Source organism: Scophthalmus maximus, chromosome 19 (assembly GCF_022379125.1).
Source record: "Scophthalmus maximus strain ysfricsl-2021 chromosome 19, ASM2237912v1, whole genome shotgun sequence".
Taxonomy (NCBI): Eukaryota; Metazoa; Chordata; class Actinopteri; order Pleuronectiformes; family Scophthalmidae; genus Scophthalmus; species Scophthalmus maximus.
In genome coordinates, this window is record NC_061533.1 from 454,336 (window position 1) to 474,782 (window position 20,447).

General features: G+C 41.6%; 1 protein-coding gene across 3 annotated transcripts in view; it reads right to left on the minus strand.

The window, feature by feature from the left end:
- Positions 1–20,447, minus strand: part of slc4a5a (solute carrier family 4 member 5a) — a 62,838-nt gene that overhangs the window by 25,515 nt on the left and 16,876 nt on the right. For 2 of the 3 annotated variants that reach the window (XM_035641055.1, XM_047329309.1), the window contains exons 4-13: positions 18,487–18,616; positions 17,380–17,540; positions 13,572–13,724; positions 12,704–12,823; positions 12,366–12,421; positions 6,448–6,605; positions 6,253–6,340; positions 1,592–1,746; positions 1,160–1,288; positions 873–1,047 (exon numbers count right to left, since the gene is read on the minus strand). In XM_035641055.1, coding sequence (XP_035496948.1) covers positions 873–1,047; positions 1,160–1,288; positions 1,592–1,746; positions 6,253–6,340; positions 6,448–6,605; positions 12,366–12,421; positions 12,704–12,823; positions 13,572–13,724; positions 17,380–17,540; positions 18,487–18,616 — 1,325 coding nt within the window. The remainder of the gene's footprint in view (positions 1–872; positions 1,048–1,159; positions 1,289–1,591; positions 1,747–6,252; positions 6,341–6,447; positions 6,606–12,365; positions 12,422–12,703; positions 12,824–13,571; positions 13,725–17,379; positions 17,541–18,486; positions 18,617–20,447) is intronic. The other variant, XM_035641056.1, reaches the window with a different exon arrangement.

Sequence of the window (20,447 nt, forward strand, 5' to 3'; positions counted from 1 at the left end):
TTGCTTTGTGTAAGTGCATTTGACATTGGACAAAAGGTCAAGATATTGTATTTCAACTTGACAGGGAGGGGAATGAAAGAGAGCCTGTCAAAGCAGTAATCTAAGATGATTCTTGTGTATGTGTGTGTGTGTGTGTGTGTGTGTGTGTGTATTGTTGTGATGCACAAATAGAAAAAGGGAGACCTGTTCATATTAGGAAGTGAATGACATCAGGACTGAGCCGCAAAATAAAATTAATGATGATGTCCTTTAGTTTTTCTCACACATAATGAAGATTGAAATGCTGAAGTAGATTCTTTGATCCAGAACAAACAAAATGTAATCGTGGAAAACAGTGTCACTTGTATGACAAACATACATATGGTTAAAGACTGACTACGTATGGTTTTAGACTGACAATATATTTTAGCTAACCTCATGAACATGAAACAGTAATTATAGATGACCTTCCTGGACGGATACTAGTAGATTTTTATCTACAGCTGCTACTTGCCTGTGTTCATATTTGGTTCATGTAAAAGACTGTTTATGTGATATTATGTGATATTATGTGATAATGTAAATTTGTTATCCTCAACAAAATCAGTCACAGCTTGATAAATAACAAAGAAAATAAATAAATGATGACTGCAAACCTAGAATCAAGTGCCCAGTTGTGGTTGAAGCATCTTTTGGAAAAAATAATCTAATTTTAAAAATTACTGTAATGTCATTATACCAACATTCTTGATAATGCCATCAAATTTTCTGCAATGGAGAAAAGCCTGACAGTATGATAGAAGCCTCTCTAAAAGTGTCTTGTTAATAAACCAGGCTATATAGATTGACTCAAATAAATTAATGAATGAGTCTAATTAAAACTTTTTTAAAACCTGGTAATTGTCTGTGGCGTCTCCCAGCAGGCCACCAAAGGTGATGGCATTGGTGATGCAGCCCAAGTAGATGAAGAGCACAGCAGAGATGGACTGAATGTGGAAACCCTCGTAGAAATCACTAGGCAGCCACGGCAATTTCCGCTTCATGTCCAGGTACAGCCCACCACAGAAGCTATTATAAATGTACATAGACATTGGTTACGATTCTACACACATTCCACTTCTCAGCATGACACTTGACGCTTTTGTGTATTTGTGTTTGCCATGTGACCTGGTTTACCTACCGTCCAGTGAATGCAAGCTCCTCTCCAAGTTCATGTTGCACTGGCATCTCCTCATCCTCAGCCTGGCCTCCTCCTCCCCCAGCTGTACCGTTCATCTGTCCCAGTTCATTCAAAGAGAACACTGACTTCCTGAAGAAGATATACATACAGCACAGAGAAAACCAAACCATGTTATATGTGTTTACTGAGGGCTTCGAAATGTTGTAAGCATTGTTTCAGAGGCTTGCAAGCTTTGATTGATGCTTGCTGACATGGAGGTCTTGGGTTTTATCAAGGAAACAATTTACTTTGCTGTGTAATTCTTTGACAAAAGAAGTAGATTTTGGTCAAGGTTTAACCTCATACAATTATTGTAGTAATATTGCTCATTGTGCATAGGCAGAAAAGCTTAGAGATGTATTGTATTATTGAGTTGGATGGCAAAACTCCAACCTTTTGTCAGCTGAGGGGACTTTCTTTGGCGGCTCAATGCGGATTTTGGGATCCCATTCTCCAGGTGGAAGCACAATGACTTCATCCAGAAACTCATCTATGCCTGCGATGAGGTCCTCCCGATCTCTGGCCTTGTAGGCTACATCACTGAAGAGCTGCGGGGGGGGATGGGGGGGTTTTATCATGAAGATGTCATTATTATTTACTGCAATAATATCTGGGATGGAATCGATTTTTCTTAGACAGTAAACTAAAAAAACAGCAGGAACTAAATAGACTAAAGCTTTTTAAAAATTAAAAGATGTCTGCAGCCTTGGGAAGACAGCTATATTTACCCGCTGAGTGGAATGTGGTACCTTTATTAATTTTCTGCCTCCCACACAAACTGCCTAACTTGATTTTGGACGATAGAACAAAATGTATTAGAGCCGTTTGGTCTAAGATGCCAAGATCCTAGATTAAGTCAAATCCCACTAGATAGATAGAGAGATAGATGGATGGATAGATGGATAGATAGATAGGCAGATAGATAAGTACTTTATTGATACCAAGCTAGGAAATTCTGGATAAATAATAACTGCAAATGGATTTTACAGACAATCTGTCATCTGTATGTTGAAGGGGCAGTAAGCAATCCTAAAGCAATACACGTTTTGTAAAAATCTGCGGATATTAACTCAAGGTCCCCAATTAGCTGTCGCTTTTGTGTGTGCACCGAAACACTTTTGTAAACATCACTCGTCTACACCTTAAGAGACGTGCTAGCGGGTAGCGCTGCAACTCTGCGGTTTTGGCTTAGTAGTGAGTGGTGCATCGGCCTCCCATACCGGAAGTTGCGGCTTTGCAGCCCAGCCAGAGCACAACAACAAAGACAGAAACAAGCTTTCTCCAAAAGTGCTTACTGCCCCTTTAAGTAATATAGTACATTACAGTACATTAATTTAGCAGACATTTTTGTCCAAAGAGACTTACAATAAGTGCATTCAACCATGAAGATATTACCCAAAAGTGCTAGAATTGATAGGGGGCATAAACATTTATCAAATAGGCCGAAAAAGCTTCAAGTGATCATTTATTTAAAAACATTTTTTTGGGAATAAATTCAGGGAGTAAGGTGCAGTCTGAACATGTGAGATTTCAGTCTGCGACTGAAGCTTTGCAGAGATTCTGCTGCCCTGATGTCAATGGGAGCTCGTACCACCATTGAGAAACCAGGAAGAGAAAACAAACAGGATTTAGCAGTTGCTGTTGCAAGTTGTTTCGCAGTTGCAGACGAGAGTGGCTGGGGTGTAAGTTTTAAGCCATTTTCTGGATGTAGGAAGGCCCTGGGTCATTCACAGCATGGTAGGCGACCACCAGTGCCTTGAATCGGATTCGAGCCAACACCCGGTGCCAGTGCAAGGTGCGGAGGAGCAGTGTAGCGTGGGAGAACGTTGGTAGGTTGAAGCCAACTGGGCCGCTGCATTCTGGATGAGCTGCAGAGGTTGAATGGCACATGTCGGCAGACCAGCTAGGAGGGAGTTGCAGTAGTCCAAGCGTGAGATGACAAGAGCCTGCACCAATACCTGCATCGCCTTCTCGGTGAGGAACGGATGAATCCTGATGTTGTGGAGAATGAATCTGCGGAAGCGAATCGTCACTGCAATGTTGGTCATCCAGGACAAGTGGTCATCCAGTGTCACACCCAGGTTCCTTGTAATTTGAGCATGGGTCACCACAGAGTTGTAAATGGTGATGGAGAGGTCGTTGGTGGGAGATGCCTTCCCTGTCCAGATTGAGCTTCAGGTGATGCGTGGACATCCACTGAGAAATGTCAGCCAGACAGGCAGAGATGCATGCTGCCACCTGGGTTTCAGATTGCGGATAGGACCACATGAGTTGGGTATCATCTGCATAGCTATGGTAGGATTAGCCATGGGAGTGAATGACAGAGCCTAATGACCTGGTATACAAAGAGAAAAGAATGGGGCCCAGTACAGAGCCCTGAGGGACACCAGTAGTGAGGTTTCAGGGTTTGGACACAGACCCTCTCGAAGTAACCCTGTAAAGCCACTTTCAAACCCGCTAACACCTGGCATTTTCTGCAATGTGAAAACATTTATTCGGCATTCAGCCACGGGTCAAATGACTCTGCAATAGACCCGGGTAATCGGCTTCACCTCCGATCGGCATTGATGTGAATATCACACCCGGCCGAACGCGCTACTTTGCGTGATGACAGAGGCAACGAAATCTTGTCGCCCCTCGTCAGTAACGGCTGTTACCTCACCAGCATAAGGCTCCGAACTTTAGTAAAGAGACCTCTTGCATGTAGCTACCTCGCTTAGCCTAGCTTTGGCTCGTTGGTGGTAACAACTAACCACTAACACTTTATTTCAACCCTTCAGCAGACATACAGTACACGGCCTCGTCAGGCAGTCTCTCACTTCTCACAGTGGCCATAAACTGTCGGTAACATGGATGGATGTGCGGAGCCCATTCTCACTGTGGCTGCAGCTACATATGCTACCACAGCGGGCAGCGCCAACTTTCTTCTTCTCTCATACACACATACTTCAAAACCCATAAAGCCACCTGCTTAAAGGGCAAGGCTTGGCTCCCAACACTGCGCTGAGTTTGTAAACTTTGAAAGAGTGACAGTGACAATACAAGATATAAGGTAACGTCGACCACCGGCTCACTGGCTACCAGGCTTTATGTTGTTTACTACACTGTTCTTCTTCTTTCTTTTATGGCGCGCACGGCACCGCCACCGCCACCTATGACCGCCACCTGTCACTACACTGTTTTCCTGCCGGCAATCATCAGACCCTGGTCTGCTCGCAGTGTGAAAGTCGCCAAAAGCCGATTAAATGCGAGTCGACCCGCGTTTACAAAACACGGGTCTTCACAGTAATTTTTGTGGTCAGTGTGGTCCTTGAGGTAGGATGCAGACCGGGAGAGTGCTGAGCTTGAGACCCCCAGTTGTTGGAGGGTGGAAAGGAGGATCTGGTGGTTCACTGTTTCAAAAGCTGCTGAGAGGTTGAGAAGGATGACAAAAGAGGGGAGGGAAGCTGCTCGAGCTGTGTGGAGTTCCTCTGTGACAGCTAGGAGGCAGTCTCTGTTGAGTGCCCTGCCTTGAATTCAGACTGGTGGGGGTCAAGAAGGTTGTTCTGGTGGAGATATGCAGAAAGTTGAATTAAGACAGCACGTTCAAGTGTTTTGGAAAGAAATGTTAGAAAAGTTTTTCTGTTAGATGGGTTGAGTGTAGGTTTCATTGAAAGAGGATTCACTCTTGCTGCTTTAAGAGTGTTGGGAAAGTAACCAGTTGTCAGAAAGGTATTGATGAGTTTGGTGAGGAAAGGAAGGAGGTCAGGAGCAATAGACTGAAGAAGGTGAGAGAGGATAGGGTCAATTGGGCAGGTGGTGGGGCAGTGACCAAGGATAGCGCCTTACTGGGAGGGAGTGGTAAAAAAGCGAATGGAGAAGGAGATGAGGAGGAGGGTATAGGACAGGTAGTGTCAGTAGAAGGTCAGGAAATGGCCAGCGAATGTCATCTAGTTTTTTGCAAAAGTAGTTTACAGAGTCGCTCGGAAGAAGTGAAGAGGGAGGTAGGGAAGCTGGAGGTTCGAGGAGGGTGAGAAAAATGGAAAAAAGGTTCTTGGGGTTGGAGAAGGAAGATTCAAAGAAATAGCTTTTAACAGCAGATAAGGAGGCAGAGAAAGTGACAGAAGATTGTGATAAGCACAAGATTAGAGACCCAGCAAGCATTTTGTCATTGAACAGATGAGAAAACACACTAATAACAAAAAGGAAAGAGACTCTATCCACACCACCAGCTCTGCCAGGATGCACCTGGTCTAAATGCTCATGTCAGCCCCACCAACATCTCTGTCAAATTTCAAACCAACCGACCAACCAACCAACCAGCTGACATAGTCATCCACAGAGTCTTGCGACTGTGCAAAAAAAACACTGCCACTGTAAAATGAAATGGGAAAAATCATCCATATGCGTTACCTGCATTATTGACTTTAAAAAGACCAAACGATAGAATACAAACTCATCTTGAACTGTGCTTCAGTGTGACCTTGTTCTGTGCTTGAATCTGACCTACCCGAGGCAGGTGTGATGCTGGAGTATAAGGAGGGAATATTAAAGATTCTTTTGAGATGCCATAATGGAGGTCAATATGTTTTCAACCACAACCTTATGTCAGTGCTGCTGGTGTTTTGAGTATTGTTGTCCAAGTTTAGTTTAAAGTAACAGTCTAATATTTCTTTACCAACTTATTTGCTATTAAAAAAAAACTTTTGTTTAGTGTTTAGTGATATAGAAATTAATAACAGCTAATACAGCATTCAGCCACAAGAACAACTAGTCCATGAGCAAACAATAGCGAACCATGGGTGACTCATTACCTCAACAGAATCCCTGCTCCTAACTGGTGCTTAACATCAGCATCACTTCCAGATATATAAACTATAGTGAGTCTCCCAGTGGTTGAGCAGACTAAAGCACATACCACACATGACACATACATTTAAGCTTCAACTGCAGCTCACAGACTTTCAGGGTAATGATACTTTCTCTTTCCATATGTGTACCAAGATATTGTCAGTATGCTGCCTAACAGAGACGGCAAGTCATGTCAACATTTTTTAAGCATGTGAGCTACTTACATCATCCACCATTAGGGTTGCTATGGCTCGGCCAATCTCATTATACGACTTGGCCTTTCCTTGGGGCCCCAACAGAATAAACAGGAATCTGTACAGTGACAAGACAAATGTGAGGTATGTGCAGGATTGGCAGGTGATTGTGAAAAGGACTTTAAGTGAGGGTGAAGAGGAGACAGATATTGCAGATTAATTCACCTGGTTGGTACAGGGACCTCAGTCAAACCTCCTAGTGTTGTGGCTTGGGCCAGGCGGACAAAGGCTACAAAAGGTTTGTTGAGGAAATCCACTTCACCCACCAAGACGTTGGATGCCTCTGCATCTCTAGGGATCTTCTTCATGAATTTGTTTTTTAGCTACAAAAAGGTGAGGGAGAAAGAGAGAAAAGAATGAAAAAACACTGTATAGTAGTAGAGTTTGTGCCAGTCCCATATGATATTTCATAACTTTATGTATATTCATATTTTTTCTCTGATATTTGTTACTTTTGAGTCATACCTTATGTTTATGCTATAGCAGAAAATTGATAAGCAACTAATCAGACAGGTTTTGTTGAGGAATTTTTGTCTATCCTCCCTGAGAAACTGTTAAGACGAGTCTTCTCAGGCACATAGGAAGGTCATCTCATCTATGGCAAGCCAAAACGATCGTTGAACATATGATGTCTCACTCGAGGTGTTATAGTCCCAGGGAGATGACAACATTACTCAAAACTTAATACACTACAGATACCAGGGATGGGCAGACTATCTTGGGACGCTGAACACTGTGAACCTGTTGATCTGTGTAGCGAACTGGAAGTCTACTCAATATTGAACTCTTATAATAAATAATTCTGCTTAAGACATCAATGATTTCCGTCCCTGAATCAGCATCCACTCCATCAATTATTTCATTTTAGCTGAGTCTGGCGAACAGGACTCTAAATTATTCAATTTCAGGTTTGATTCTCCACCACAGGACAACCCTCCATCCACTTCCTACCCCCTTCTCCGTGGCAATGACCTCCCATCTCCATCCAGCAGAGAACATGACTCCACAGCTCTGGACAACAACAACCTCGCCCCCTCCAACGACCCAGAGGCCCATCACCAGCCCCCATCCCATGTTATTACCGATGAAGGACTGATCTCCAGTCGTGGGAGCAGCCTGTCCTACACCATACCCCCAGCTACCCCGGTAATAAGCACCACCCAGGTGAGACAGCAGCTCACCAGGACCAGGACCAACAAGACCAGAGGTCCTGACAACATCAATCCAAAAGGTGCTCAAAGTTTATGTGGAGCAGCTGCGTGAGGTCTGTTCTGCCTCTAGCTGAGGCTGAAAAAAAAGATGTGGAAGCGTCCTGCGTCTTCCCTGTGCCTAAGAAGGGACATCCCAATGCTCTCAGAGACTACAGACTTGTGGCTTTAACATCACACGTCATGAAAACCTTCAAGAGGCTGGTCCTACAACACCTCCGGCTCCTGGTACGTGACCACCTGGATCCACTACAGTTTGCATACCAGGCTGACATTAGTGTCGACGATGCCATCATCTACCTGCTTCACAGAGCATACAGACATCTAGAGATGCCACAAAGCACCATGAGGATAATGTTCTTCGACTTCTCCAGTGCGTTCGACACCTATCAGCCACCTCCACTGGCTGAGAAGTGCTTTGTGATGCAGGTGGACAAGGACCTTGTGACATGGATTACAGACTACCTCACTGACAGGCTGCAGAATGTCATGCTGCAATGCTGCTTGTCAGATGTGGTGGTGGCCCGCCCCAGGGAACTGTCCTGTCACCACTTCTTTCCACCCTCTACTTCTGCTTCAACTTGGTCATCTTCTTTGCTGTGGCGTGCTGGAGGGCGGCATAGGGAGCTGTGGCACCAACAAATTGAAAAAGCTGAGTAGGAAGGCTAGCTCTGTGGTGGGGATAGAACTGGACAGAGTGGAAGCAGTGACAGAGAAGAAAATGAGAGGAAAGCAGAAAGCGATAATGGAAAATCCCTCTCATGCCCTCTGTGCTAAACTGAGGCAACTCACGAACACATTCAGCCACAGACTCATCCAGCCTCAAAGGCCTTGGGATGCCCCTCGTGCTATCAGCCATCAGACTGCAAAACCACAGCACCCACAGTCTAAGGACTCCCAACTGCACAACCATTTAATTTTGATTACAGCCACATTGCATATAACTGAGATTAAATTATTTCATTAATTAATATAGATTAGATTACACTTATGTGCTGCTGTGTCCATTTTTGAAACTCCCCTAAGGGGGATTAATAAAGGTATATCTTACTTATCTTATCTCATCTTAGATAACTAATAAACAAATGTCATAGAAAACAGGATTTTTTGGGATGAAGACAGTTGTTAACTTACAGCTTTGCTGCAGCAATTAAAGTAAAAGAAGCCTCAAAAGTTAATGAAAACCGATTGTCCTAACTCTGATACATTACTAGTACAATATTATGTATGTAGAACTCTATTGATCTCAGAATGGCAAGGAAAAAGACAAGTAACAAAGGAAGGTATCCATGTAAAATAATGACCAAATATATTAGAAGAGAAGAGCCAGACAGAGGATCAAAAGCAGCAGAGTCTCCAGACTTAAAACCCCAAGGTGCAGCTATGGAATGAAATGGACAGGAGGCGAAAACTAAACAAGCTATATCATGTGTTTATTATTTGAGTATTTGCTCCTGCAATGACCAGATCTCCCCATTGGGATTGTTTTAAGCTTCATTCTTCTTATTATTTATTATTTGTTACCAACAGTCTCTCTAAACCTGGCAGATAAGTCTGGAAGTGCATTGAACATCAGGAGATGTTTGCAAGATAACAACCCAAAATGAGTTCTGCTTGAAGACTTTCAGTCTTCAAGCAGAACATCATAGTACAGAAACAGCACTACTGAAGGTTACTAAGGACCTTTTCATGGCCTCAGACAGTGGACATGTTTCTATTCTCGTCCTATTAGATCTTAGAGCTGCATTTGATACCATAGATCACAAAATTCTGTTACAGAGACTAGAACACATTGGGATTAAAGGAACAGCACTAGAATGGTTTAAGTCCTACTTATCTGATATATTTCAGTTTGTTAACGTCAACAACAAATCTTCCATTCATACAAAAGTGAGACATGGAGTACCACAAGGTTCTGTACCAGGACCGATACTTTTCACTTTATATATGCTTTCTTATAATAAGAAAACACTATAAAGCCAGATGAAACTAATCAGGTAGAAAAACTTCAGGACTGTCTTAAAGACATAAAGGCCTGGATGACTTATAATTTTTTAATTCTAAATTCAGAAAAAATTAGGTCATTTTACTCGGCCCTAAACACATCAGAGAAACATTATCTGATCATATAGTTACCTTGGATGGTATAACCTTGGCGTCCAGCTCTACTATGAGAAACCTCAGAGTTACCTTAGACTATGACATGTCCTTTGATTCACACATAAAACAAATCTCTAGGACAACCTTCTTTCACGTGCGCAATATCAAGAACATTAGAAACATCCTATCTCAAAAGGATGCTGAAAAACTAGTCCATGCATTTGTCACTTCTAGACTAGACTACTGTAATTCATTACTGGTAGGATGCCCCAATAAGTCTGTGAAAAGCCTCCAGTTAATCCAAAATGCCGCAGCACGAGTTCTGACAGGAACTAGAAAAAGAGATCATATTTCTCCAGTGTTAGAATATCTGCATTGGCTTCCTGTAAAATTCAGAATATAATTCAAAATCCTGCTCCTAACCCACAAAGCCCTTAATAATCAATCTCCATCATATCTTACAGAGCTCATAGTTTCATATCATCCCAATAGATCACTTGCTCTGTAAACACAGGACTACTTGTGGTTCCCAGAGTCTGTAAAAGTAGAATGGGAGGCAGAGCCTTCAGCCACCAGGCTCCTTTCCTCTGGAACCAGCTCCCAGTTTGTGTCAGGGAGGCAGACACCCTCTCTACATTTAAAGTTAAACTTAAAACCTTCTTCTTTGATAAAGCTTATAGTTAGAACTGCTCAGGTGTTTAATAAACCATTTCTTTATTATGCTGTTATAGGCCTAGACTGCTGCGGGAACTTATATCTCCCTCTCCAACTCTCTCCTTCTTCTCCCTCTCTCTCTCCTTCTCCCTCTTTTTCTCTCTATCTCTCTCCCTCTCTCCCCATGTATTTACATTACATGTCACTAACTCTGTTTTCTCTCTCTCCTAGTAGATCTCTGACACCAGAGCTGCAGGATCCAAACCCATCATTATTATTATTATTATTATTATTATTATTAATAATAATAATAATAATAATAATAATAATAACATCATTGCATTTATGTGTCAGTTTTCCCTAATTATAAGTATCAGTCTGTTGGAGATTAAAGCAACTGTTATACACCCCCCCCCCCCCGTATGTTTACATTACATGTCACTAACCCTGTTTGTGTTTTCTATCTCTACTAGTGTATCTCTGAACCCAGAGCTGCAGGACCCAAACCTGTCATTATTATTATTATTATTATTATTATTATTATTATTATTATTATTATTATTATTATTATTATTATTATTATTATTATTATTATTATTATCACTTATAATAACAACACCTTCATTGTATTTTTTAATTATAAGTGTCAGTCTGGTAGAGACTAAAGGGGCGGTTGGACTGTCCTCTCTCTCTCTTCTCTGCTGCTGTCTCTCCTCTCACCCTCTTTCTGCCCACCTCTCCTATCTTCCCCATTTCTCTCCTCACCCCAACCGGTCGAGACAGGTGACCGCCCACAACTGAGTCCGGTTCTGTCAGAGATTTCTTCTGTTAAAAGGGAGTTTTTTCTCTCCACCGTCACCAAGTGCTTTGCTCATTGTGGGATCTGTTGGGTTTTCCCTGTAATATTGTAATATTGACCTCACTATGTAAAGTGCCTTGAGACAATGGATGTTGTGATATGGCGCTATACAAATAAAATTGAATTGAATTGAATGATCATGAAACCTCCTGAAGCAAAACATTTTTTGCCCCTCAATCGGTCACAGCTGTCACACAAAAAAAGAGGGATGGCAAGGTAGCCTGACCTGTCTGATTGCATGTAAAGGTGTGGCAGTATATTGGACAGCAGCACAATAACACTCAATAATGGAGAGCCTTGCCAATAACCCACAGCCCGAATCTAAGGCTACATGTGAGAGCCGAGCACGCGGACCCGACCATGTTTTTCCTGGTGCCAGCTCAATATTGACACAGAACATTTGACACACACACACACACACAAGCGCGCGCGCTCACACACAGACACACACACACACACATACACACACACACACACACACACACACACACACACACAGACACACACACACACACACACGCACACACACACACAGAGTTACTGTCACTGTCACTTGTCTGCTGTCCCATGTGACCTACTGTAGGCTTGTAAATACAATTTGAACATCCAAACAACCACTCATAACTAGGGTACTTGGAAGTGGAAAGACAGTACTCGTCCTGATAGTAGTTTATAGCTCACATTACACACAAACAACAACAAATCGCCATTCATTTATTCTTATACATTCGTCATTGCAGTGAGTGACACTTAATCCTGACATGTCCGTTGAAAAGCCCAGTTAATCTGAGCAACAACAACACGCCCTTGCAACTGTTCAAGCATGTGTCACCGGGTTTAAGCCACAGCATACCATTGGCCACAATAACGAGTGATTTATGTGTTTGCACGCTTCCTTCATCACAAGCTATCATCTTCACTGGCAACTGCAATGAAAGATTGATGCCACTTAGCACAGAGCTAGCTCTCAACACTCAGTGGAACATCAGTTCAGAACAATACAATGTCTTACCTCAACACTAGATAGGTTAGCTCTCCAATAATGGAAAGCAACTAAGGGTAAAATGAATACACAATCCAGAGATAGCTTCCATACAAATGAAAATAAGTGAACATGAACTTGGCCATTACAAATACTATTGTGTATAATACCAAAGCCAATATTTTATAGATTTGTATATATATCATTTATGTATTTAAAATATGTTGATGAAAGGACGGTTGAAACCATGTTGAGCAGTATTTTCACATGAATGAATCACCTGGTCTGTGCTTGGAGTATCTGCAATATCGTTCATGCTCCTACTCTGAGCGTGACCTGGAAGGCAAAACAGATACATAAATATTCATAACACCTTCATTACATGCTGCATTCTTCCGATCATTTAAGCTTTAAGCTCATGTCATCTATAGCATACACCCAGCAGTCATTTTATTAAGGTACACCTGTAAAATCTAATTCATTGCTAAACCATGAACCTGAATGTTTTCATTTAATTTTTTTTTCTAATGGCAGTGACACAATTTCAGCTTTGATGACTTTGGCTGTCACTTACCAGCAGATGTCAATTAATAAAAAAACCAACATGCAGTTACTCACGCAGACGGCCATAGTTGGCAGACTGCTGTTTCATTCTGAGGTCTTCGGTGGATCTGTTAAAGTTAGCTATTGGTCCTGGACCTGGCCCTGGTCCACCTCGGGACCCAACATTACGACCTGCTAAGGAAAGGGAAACAGAAAAAGACACAGAGTTAGAGGTGACGCTTCATGATTTACTGTGTCCATGAAATTCGATTCAATTTAATTTTATTTGTACAGCGCCAAGTCATAACATGTATTATCTCAAGGCACTTTACATAGTTAGGTCAAGACCTCTCAATATTCCAGCGAAACCGAACAGTTCCGACAATGAGCAAGCACTTGGCGACTGTGGAGGAGGAAAAAAATCCCTTTTAACAGGAAGAAAACTCTAGCAGAACCAGACTCTGTTGTGGCCGCCATCTGCTGTGACCGGAGATGAGATGAGAAGAGGAAATGCCATAGCTGTAATTAACTCATTAAACATTAATACACTCCTTGTGGAGGATATAAGCCTTGTTGACTTCATGAGGCTGTCCATTCATTTACCAAGTAAAACATTTGCATAGTCATCAAATGGACCAATCATTGATAAAGAAATGCAATTGCTATATCTAAGGGACCCACACTGTTTCATTTATGACGTCATATTTCATGCTTTCCAACAGTGTATGTAGTCTAATTAAGCATGGAAATAAGATATGACAGACTGTCTGCCATTCACCCTCACAACCTCTTCAAATTTGACACATGGACACGCGTAAAGAAAATAAAATGAAGTATATCTGATAACTGATAATTATCATTAATACTTGCTGTAGAGTCAGTAAACTATCAAACTCAGGGGAACACTGGCTCATGTAGGTTTGGATAGAGGAAGCACACTCACTGGTTGAGGAGCTGGACTTGCCGATGTCGGCTAGCGAGCGGTGGATTGGCTTCTTGGTCTGGTGTCGATGTTTTCTCAGCAGGACAAAACTGATCTTCTCTCTCAGATCAGGGGATATCATGCCCTCTTCTATCTGTCTCTCAATAATGTCATCTGGAAAAACAAACATTTGTATGTTACATGAGAAAAATATGAAATGCAAATCTAATGTGTCCATTATACATTACAGTCTATGTAGAGTGTTCTGTATAAAAACATAAAGTCCATGCAGTGTATAGTGTTAGTATTAGAACAAAATATGACTTCAATTTGAAATGGGTAGCTTGTGGGTGAAATACAGTTTGTCGCTCAGTGTAAAGAAAGACTGTGTTGGTTGATTCCCCTCCTGAGATAATCCAGATCCCCAGACTCTGTAAGAAGAATGACTTTTGTCATCTGTCATGATTAATCAGGATCATAAACTCTTCATTAAGATTGAAGAACACTTAAACTGTTTGGTTTTTGTTTGTGCACATTCTATTTATGCTTTGAGTTACCTTTGTTCTCCCGTGTTTGTATCTTCATGTCTTATTCTGATGTCCGTTTCCTTGTGTCTCTGCACTTCCTTTTCTCCTCTCTCTTGGTGTCTTTACTTTTCTTGTGTCTCCTGCAACTGTGATTGTCCACACCTGTTCCGAATGTGTCTCACCTATGATCAATCATCCCTTGTGTATTTACGCTCTGTGCTCCCAGTCCTCAGTGTCAGTTAGTCTGTTGTTATTCTGGTCTGTTATGTCTGTTCAGCCTTGTGTTTCCGCTCCCGCTCCCTTGATGTTCTGTTCATTTTGTTCCTGGTTCTCCTAGTGTTTCCCCAAGTTGCATTTTATGTCTGACTTTGGATTTTTGCTTTTTTCAAGACTGTAAGTTTGTTTTTTGGTTACTTTTTATTGAACAACCCTATTTGCAAAACCTGCATTCGGGTCCTGCTGCATCAATCCACACCATTATTATCATCAAAGATTACTGGAGAACTCCCTGCAGCAAATAGGTATTTCATAAGAACAGTTAATAAACAAGGATACCCCCAAAAATGACATCAAATCTGATTTTACTATTTTAAGAGAATGTAACAGTGAAGCAGGCACGGCTGCCCCACCAAAAAAAAATCATTCCACCCCAAAACATAGTTCCTCCTTATAAACTATTTTCCAACATTAATACATCATACATTGATTATATCGCTAACTATTCTGTAAATTAATCAACATTTTCAGATTTTTGAAATTTGAAATTTGAGATTTCATTCATTTCATGTCAGTGACTTAGTCTCAGCCGTGGGGCAGGAATGAGTCCTGCCCCACAACTCTACTCTGCAGCTCTGTACGGTTTTCTTGAGTTAGTCCGCGCGTGCATGTTAACACTTCCTGCAGAAATAGCGACCAGCAGCAACACAGCGTCTACTGTGTCTAAGACTGTAGAAATACGAGGAAATACCATATCACAGGGCAGATTAAATGTATTAACAATGCTGTTGATTGAAAACGGCATGACATCCCTGATTTCAATAAAGCTGTGATCAAAACATTTGTGCATCTGAAAGATCAGCGGGCCAATTTCCAGGTGAGGTGACAAGATGAGATTGTGACATGATAGAACGTAGCGGGCCTATTTTATTAACTTCTGTATATGCTCATGCACATGATATGTTTCAGCTCCCCAAAACATGTCATACTTATTTTATTTTCTGTATTGTTTTCTATGTGTTTATAGTGGTGTTTTTTTGTCACGCACACTGGTTTTAGTCTTTTATCTTTGAATTGTATTGACTACTGTGGCATTATGTTTGCTGCTGGGTGGTATTTTTAGGTACTGTCTATTAATAAGTATGTGAAAAATAACGATATCAAAAGTGGGCGTGGCTAGCAATTGAGTACCCGGAGCCAGTGCTTCCCCAATAGAATTTATCACCACGGGCCGTACTGCAATGAAGGCAACAGAATTAGTCAAAATTTCTACCGATGTGTGTTTTTGTGTTCACCACAACACCCGACTGCCCTCACTGTGTTTCCCGAATGACCTCAATAAGCAAGCCAGCAGCTGTGTTGGCTGTGTGGCCCACAAGCCTACTCAGGGCTGCCTCTAGCCAATTTGGTGAGCATGATTGGAAATAGCATTCTTTGCATAACAAACAATAACAGCACAGAACAATTAACTGTATATAAAAGTAGCAATTTGCATGAAATTATGTACAGCTTATATCCTGAGGATATTGCAATATATCAGATATATATTTTTCCTCATTTTTTAAGACCATAATTCTGTCTGTATTATGATTTTATTTTAATATCCACTATCATACATATGTTGTGTTCTTCAAAGAAATTAAGATAATTTTCAGACATTTATATATTTCATATTTAAGGGCAGCAGAGAGGCTACTCGCCACCGCTGGAGACATCTTACTAAACCTGGTAATTATTCAAGATACCTGTCTATCTGTCTGTCAGTCAGTCACATCTTGAGAATTGTTCATCTTATCAGCCTCATACCTGGCATGTGTTGTTTAGGGCCCACGGAAGTGCAGTTGTGACTTTAAGGGATAGTTCAGTGATTTTGAAGTGGGGTTGTGTGAGCTACTTAGGCATAGTTAATATGTTACCTCATGGAGATGGTGATCAGCGATGTCATTTAACGGAGTTTGGAGGTGAAGGGGATGTAGCGTAAGTCTGAGTCCAACTGTTGTAGAGGGGACCGCCGAAAAATGTCTTTTTGCCACATTTTCAAATGCTTACGTAAATGAAATAAAATAATTTTTTTTCACTGCTTCAGTTTTCCGCCAGACAGCCGTTTAAGTCTGCACTTTTTTTTCAAGCTTACTTCGGCCATGTATTACTGCGCCAACTCGCGCCGGCAGAGTATCACTCCGTAAATCAGCTGTTCGACTCTAAGCTACCACAGCGAGTCTAGCGGAAAACTGAAACAGTGAAAAAATACGTCTTTAAGCGTACAATTGAACGGATTTTTTTTTTTTAAGTAAGCATTTAAAAATGTGGTGGTCCCCTCAGCAAAATTGGGACTCAGACTTAAGCTTCTTCAACTTCTCCTCCAAACTCCGTTAAATGACACCGCTTATCGCTATCTCCATAAGGTAACATATTAACTATGCATAAGTAACTTATACAACCCCACTTCAAAATTACTGAACTATCCCTTTAAGACACGCGTTACATTCAGTACATTTAAATAGACAGCTGATCAGGCTCTGGACAGGACAGCTGGGACTCATCAACGAGAGACATTGCCATCCACGACAAGGGCGTGTTGTTCTCCGGTTCAGGGTTCTGTGTACTGAGTCAAGCTTCACTGAACTCTGAATGATCAGGTTGTTGTTTTGGCTTCATAACCCTGAGTCCTGCACGGGGCGTGCTTCACGCCCTGCGGATCCCCCAACACCTCCTCTCTCATCGGTATCAACTGTTAAACGTTGATAAACATCTTACAATACCGTCTAAAATAAGCCCACGAAACACAGAAAATGAGGTATAGGCTTTTAACAAACCACAAGAATGTATGTACACGCAGGTAAAATTTAGTAAAATAATTGTTAGTCGAAGCCCTAGTAGCAGCATTGCAAGATCATCCTAAATATCTCAATGAATTTCTGGCAAGAGCACTGCCTCTCAGCCTTGCAAACCTTGCATTTCCCCCAGTGGCTACCAGCAGTATTGCAACAGAAAAATTAAACAGAACATAGATCAACAGTACTGAATTCTCCCACAAAATTAGACATGCATTCATCAGTAAGGAGACTAAATCCTGAAAATCTCACCAACTATTTGAGGCAGTGAGTAGCCTTCCAGGTCCAGCAGCACTGTTCCCGTCTGGAGACATGTCCTGAGCTCAAAAAGACTGTGCAGGGACAGTGTGGACACGTGGGGTTTACTCCACCGCTCTCCACCCTCCTCCACCTTCTCTTCAAACTTCACCCATCTGAAGACAGCAGAAATACACAGAGGGAAGGAACAGGTGAGATATATACCCAACTGCTGTAATTTCTTTGAGTTTGGCACTGCTACTCTGCTGGTGGTGCCCACTGCTCAGTTTGAGTTGGCAGCTTTGAGACATGATACTGTGTGAATGTGAAGCACAGTGTGGTACAAGCCTCAGTTCACTCACAGAGGAGAACTGTGCTTCTCAGCACTTGGCATTGTTATGCAGAATATGTTGAATAGTCATTTTTGTGACTTTTTTCAGCACCAAAACCCATACTTTTCTGTTTTTGTTTTGAACCCAGTTTGATGTTCTTCCCTGTGAACTGAGGGATAATCTTATTGAGCAAAACAAAGCCACTGTGCAATTGAGGATTGACAGTCCATCCTACATACACATGATTGCACAACCACACTATTGTCCTTGTTCTTTACTTCCAGTTATGAATCCGAAAATAGCAGTTCCTCTGGAGACTTCAAATTTCCTCTAAACTGTCCCAAAAATTTGGAAATAATCCATACAGCTGCAAAAACATGCTTCTGTTTAAAACAGTTTTCAGTTTTCATGTGCAACCAGTAAAATTTATATATATATATGTATATAAACTGTCCATTGTATAGCCTCTGTTATCAATGTCACAATACTATGACTCTGGACACTGAACACAGCCATTGTTAATGTTACACCTGTGTTTTAAAAATGTAAAAATGTCCATCAAAATGGTCTATTCCTGGTTTTAATGCTTAACATTTCATCTTATCTCTAAGATAAAGCAGAATCATTTATCAACTGGATAAATTCCAGATTTCAATCTTAAAACAAAACAGGACTACACCAGGGCGAGTAGTAGAAATGTGAAAGTGAATATAATTGTGTGTGTGTGCGTATGCATGTGTGCGTGCGTGAGTGAGTGAGTGAGTGAGTGTGTGTGTGTGTGGTTATTCACCTGGCAGACTCCTTCCACTCCAGCTCGTCTCCTTCCCTCTGTAGAGTGTCCATCTCAGTGAAGAGTGTTGGTGTGGGCATGTCATCATCTTCATTCAGGATGTAACGTAGCCGCTCTGCCGCTGGAGACACTTTAATAGAATGAAAGAATCTTTTTGAGGTTTTTACAATTTTTATGATAAAATATAGTTTTAAAAGGCTTCAAAGTTTAGTACACCACATGTTTTCATGCCTCAGTGCACCCTTAGATAAAGCAAAGAACAAATAAATAAAGTCTGAGAAAAAAATATTGTCTATATGTCTAAAAATGTTTTCACATTTGACTGATTTAGAAGCTGCACACGTGACCCTCTGTCTACAATGGACATCAAATATTGTTTGGAAAGATCATCCAAACTTTGTTACAGGTTCCTTTGCTTTCATCTCCTGCCCAGTTCATCCAAAACCAGCTCCATGGGGTTTTAGTCTGGGGTCTGTACTGCTTTTCTTCATTTGACCCATAGTTTTGACATCACCTGGAGGTATGCTGGGTCATCCCAGATAGCATGCGGATGTGGGCCACTTGTTGGCACTGCTGGCCTTCATCTGGCCAAGACAAAATGGATGTGAGCCTGAAGTGGCCCAAATATGAAATACCAAAAGGGACCAAAATATCACAAAGCAAATGTGGGCCATTTTTGGTAGAAAAGCGGCACTCTTGACAATGTGTAATATGGATGCTGGCCTGAAGTGGCCCATGTGGTAAATATTGAGTGTGGCCCAAATAACACAAAACAGATGTGGGCCACCTTTGGCAAAGATACGGCACAGTAAGCACTGGCTAATTGGGTGTGAGCCTAAAGTGGCCCACATATGACATGGCAAATATGGACCAAATGCTTTAAAACATATTTGGCTCACTCTTGGCAAATGTACGGCACAGCCAGCACTGGCTAATTAGACAGTGAGCCAAATGTGGCTCACAATTTAAAAAATAATTATGGCCCAAATATTGTTGTACAGTATTGAGTCACTTTAGGTAAAGATGCGGTACAATTGCTTCTGGCTAGCCTAGATGTGAGCCTAATGTGTCCCATATAGGATGAAACAAATGTGGCCCTGTTACTTTAAAACATATCTGGACCACATTTGGCAAAGATACGGCACAGTAAACACAGGCATATCTGGGTGTGAGCCTAAAGTTGCCCACTTATCGGATGGCAAATATGGACCAAATGGTTTACAACATATTTGGCCCACTTTTGGCAAATGCATGGCACAGTCAGCACTGGCTAATCAGACAGTGAGCCTAATGTGGCCCACATTTGAAAAAGAAATTATGGCCCAAATATTGTTGTAGAGTATTGGGCCACTTTAGGCAAAGATGCGGTACATTTGCTACTGACTAAACTGAATGTGGCCCTGTTACTTTAAAACACATCTGGGCCATATTTGGCAAAGATACGGCACAGTTAACATTGGCTAATCTGGGAGTGAGCCTAAATTGACCTACATATGGCATGGCAAATATGGACCAAATGTTTTACAACATATTTGGCCAAATTTTGGCAAATGCATGGCACAGCTGATCAGACAGTGAGCCTTATGTGGCCCAAAATGTACAAAATAATTATGGCCCAAATATTGTTGTACAGTATTGAGCCACTTAAGGCAAAGATGTGGAACAATTGCTACTGGCCAGCCTTTGTGTTAGCCTGAAGTGGCCCATATATAGGGAAACAAATGTGGCCCTTTTACTTTAAAATGTATCTGGGCCACATTTGGCAAAAATACGGCACAATTAGCACCGGCTAATCTGGGTGTGAGCCTAAAGTAGCCCACATTTGACATGAAAAATATGGACCAAATGCTACATAACACTTTGGCCCACCTTTGGCAAATGTACAGCACAGCCAGCACTGGCTAATCAGACAGTGAGCCTAATGTGGCTCACAATTTAAAAAGTAGTTATGGCCCAAATAT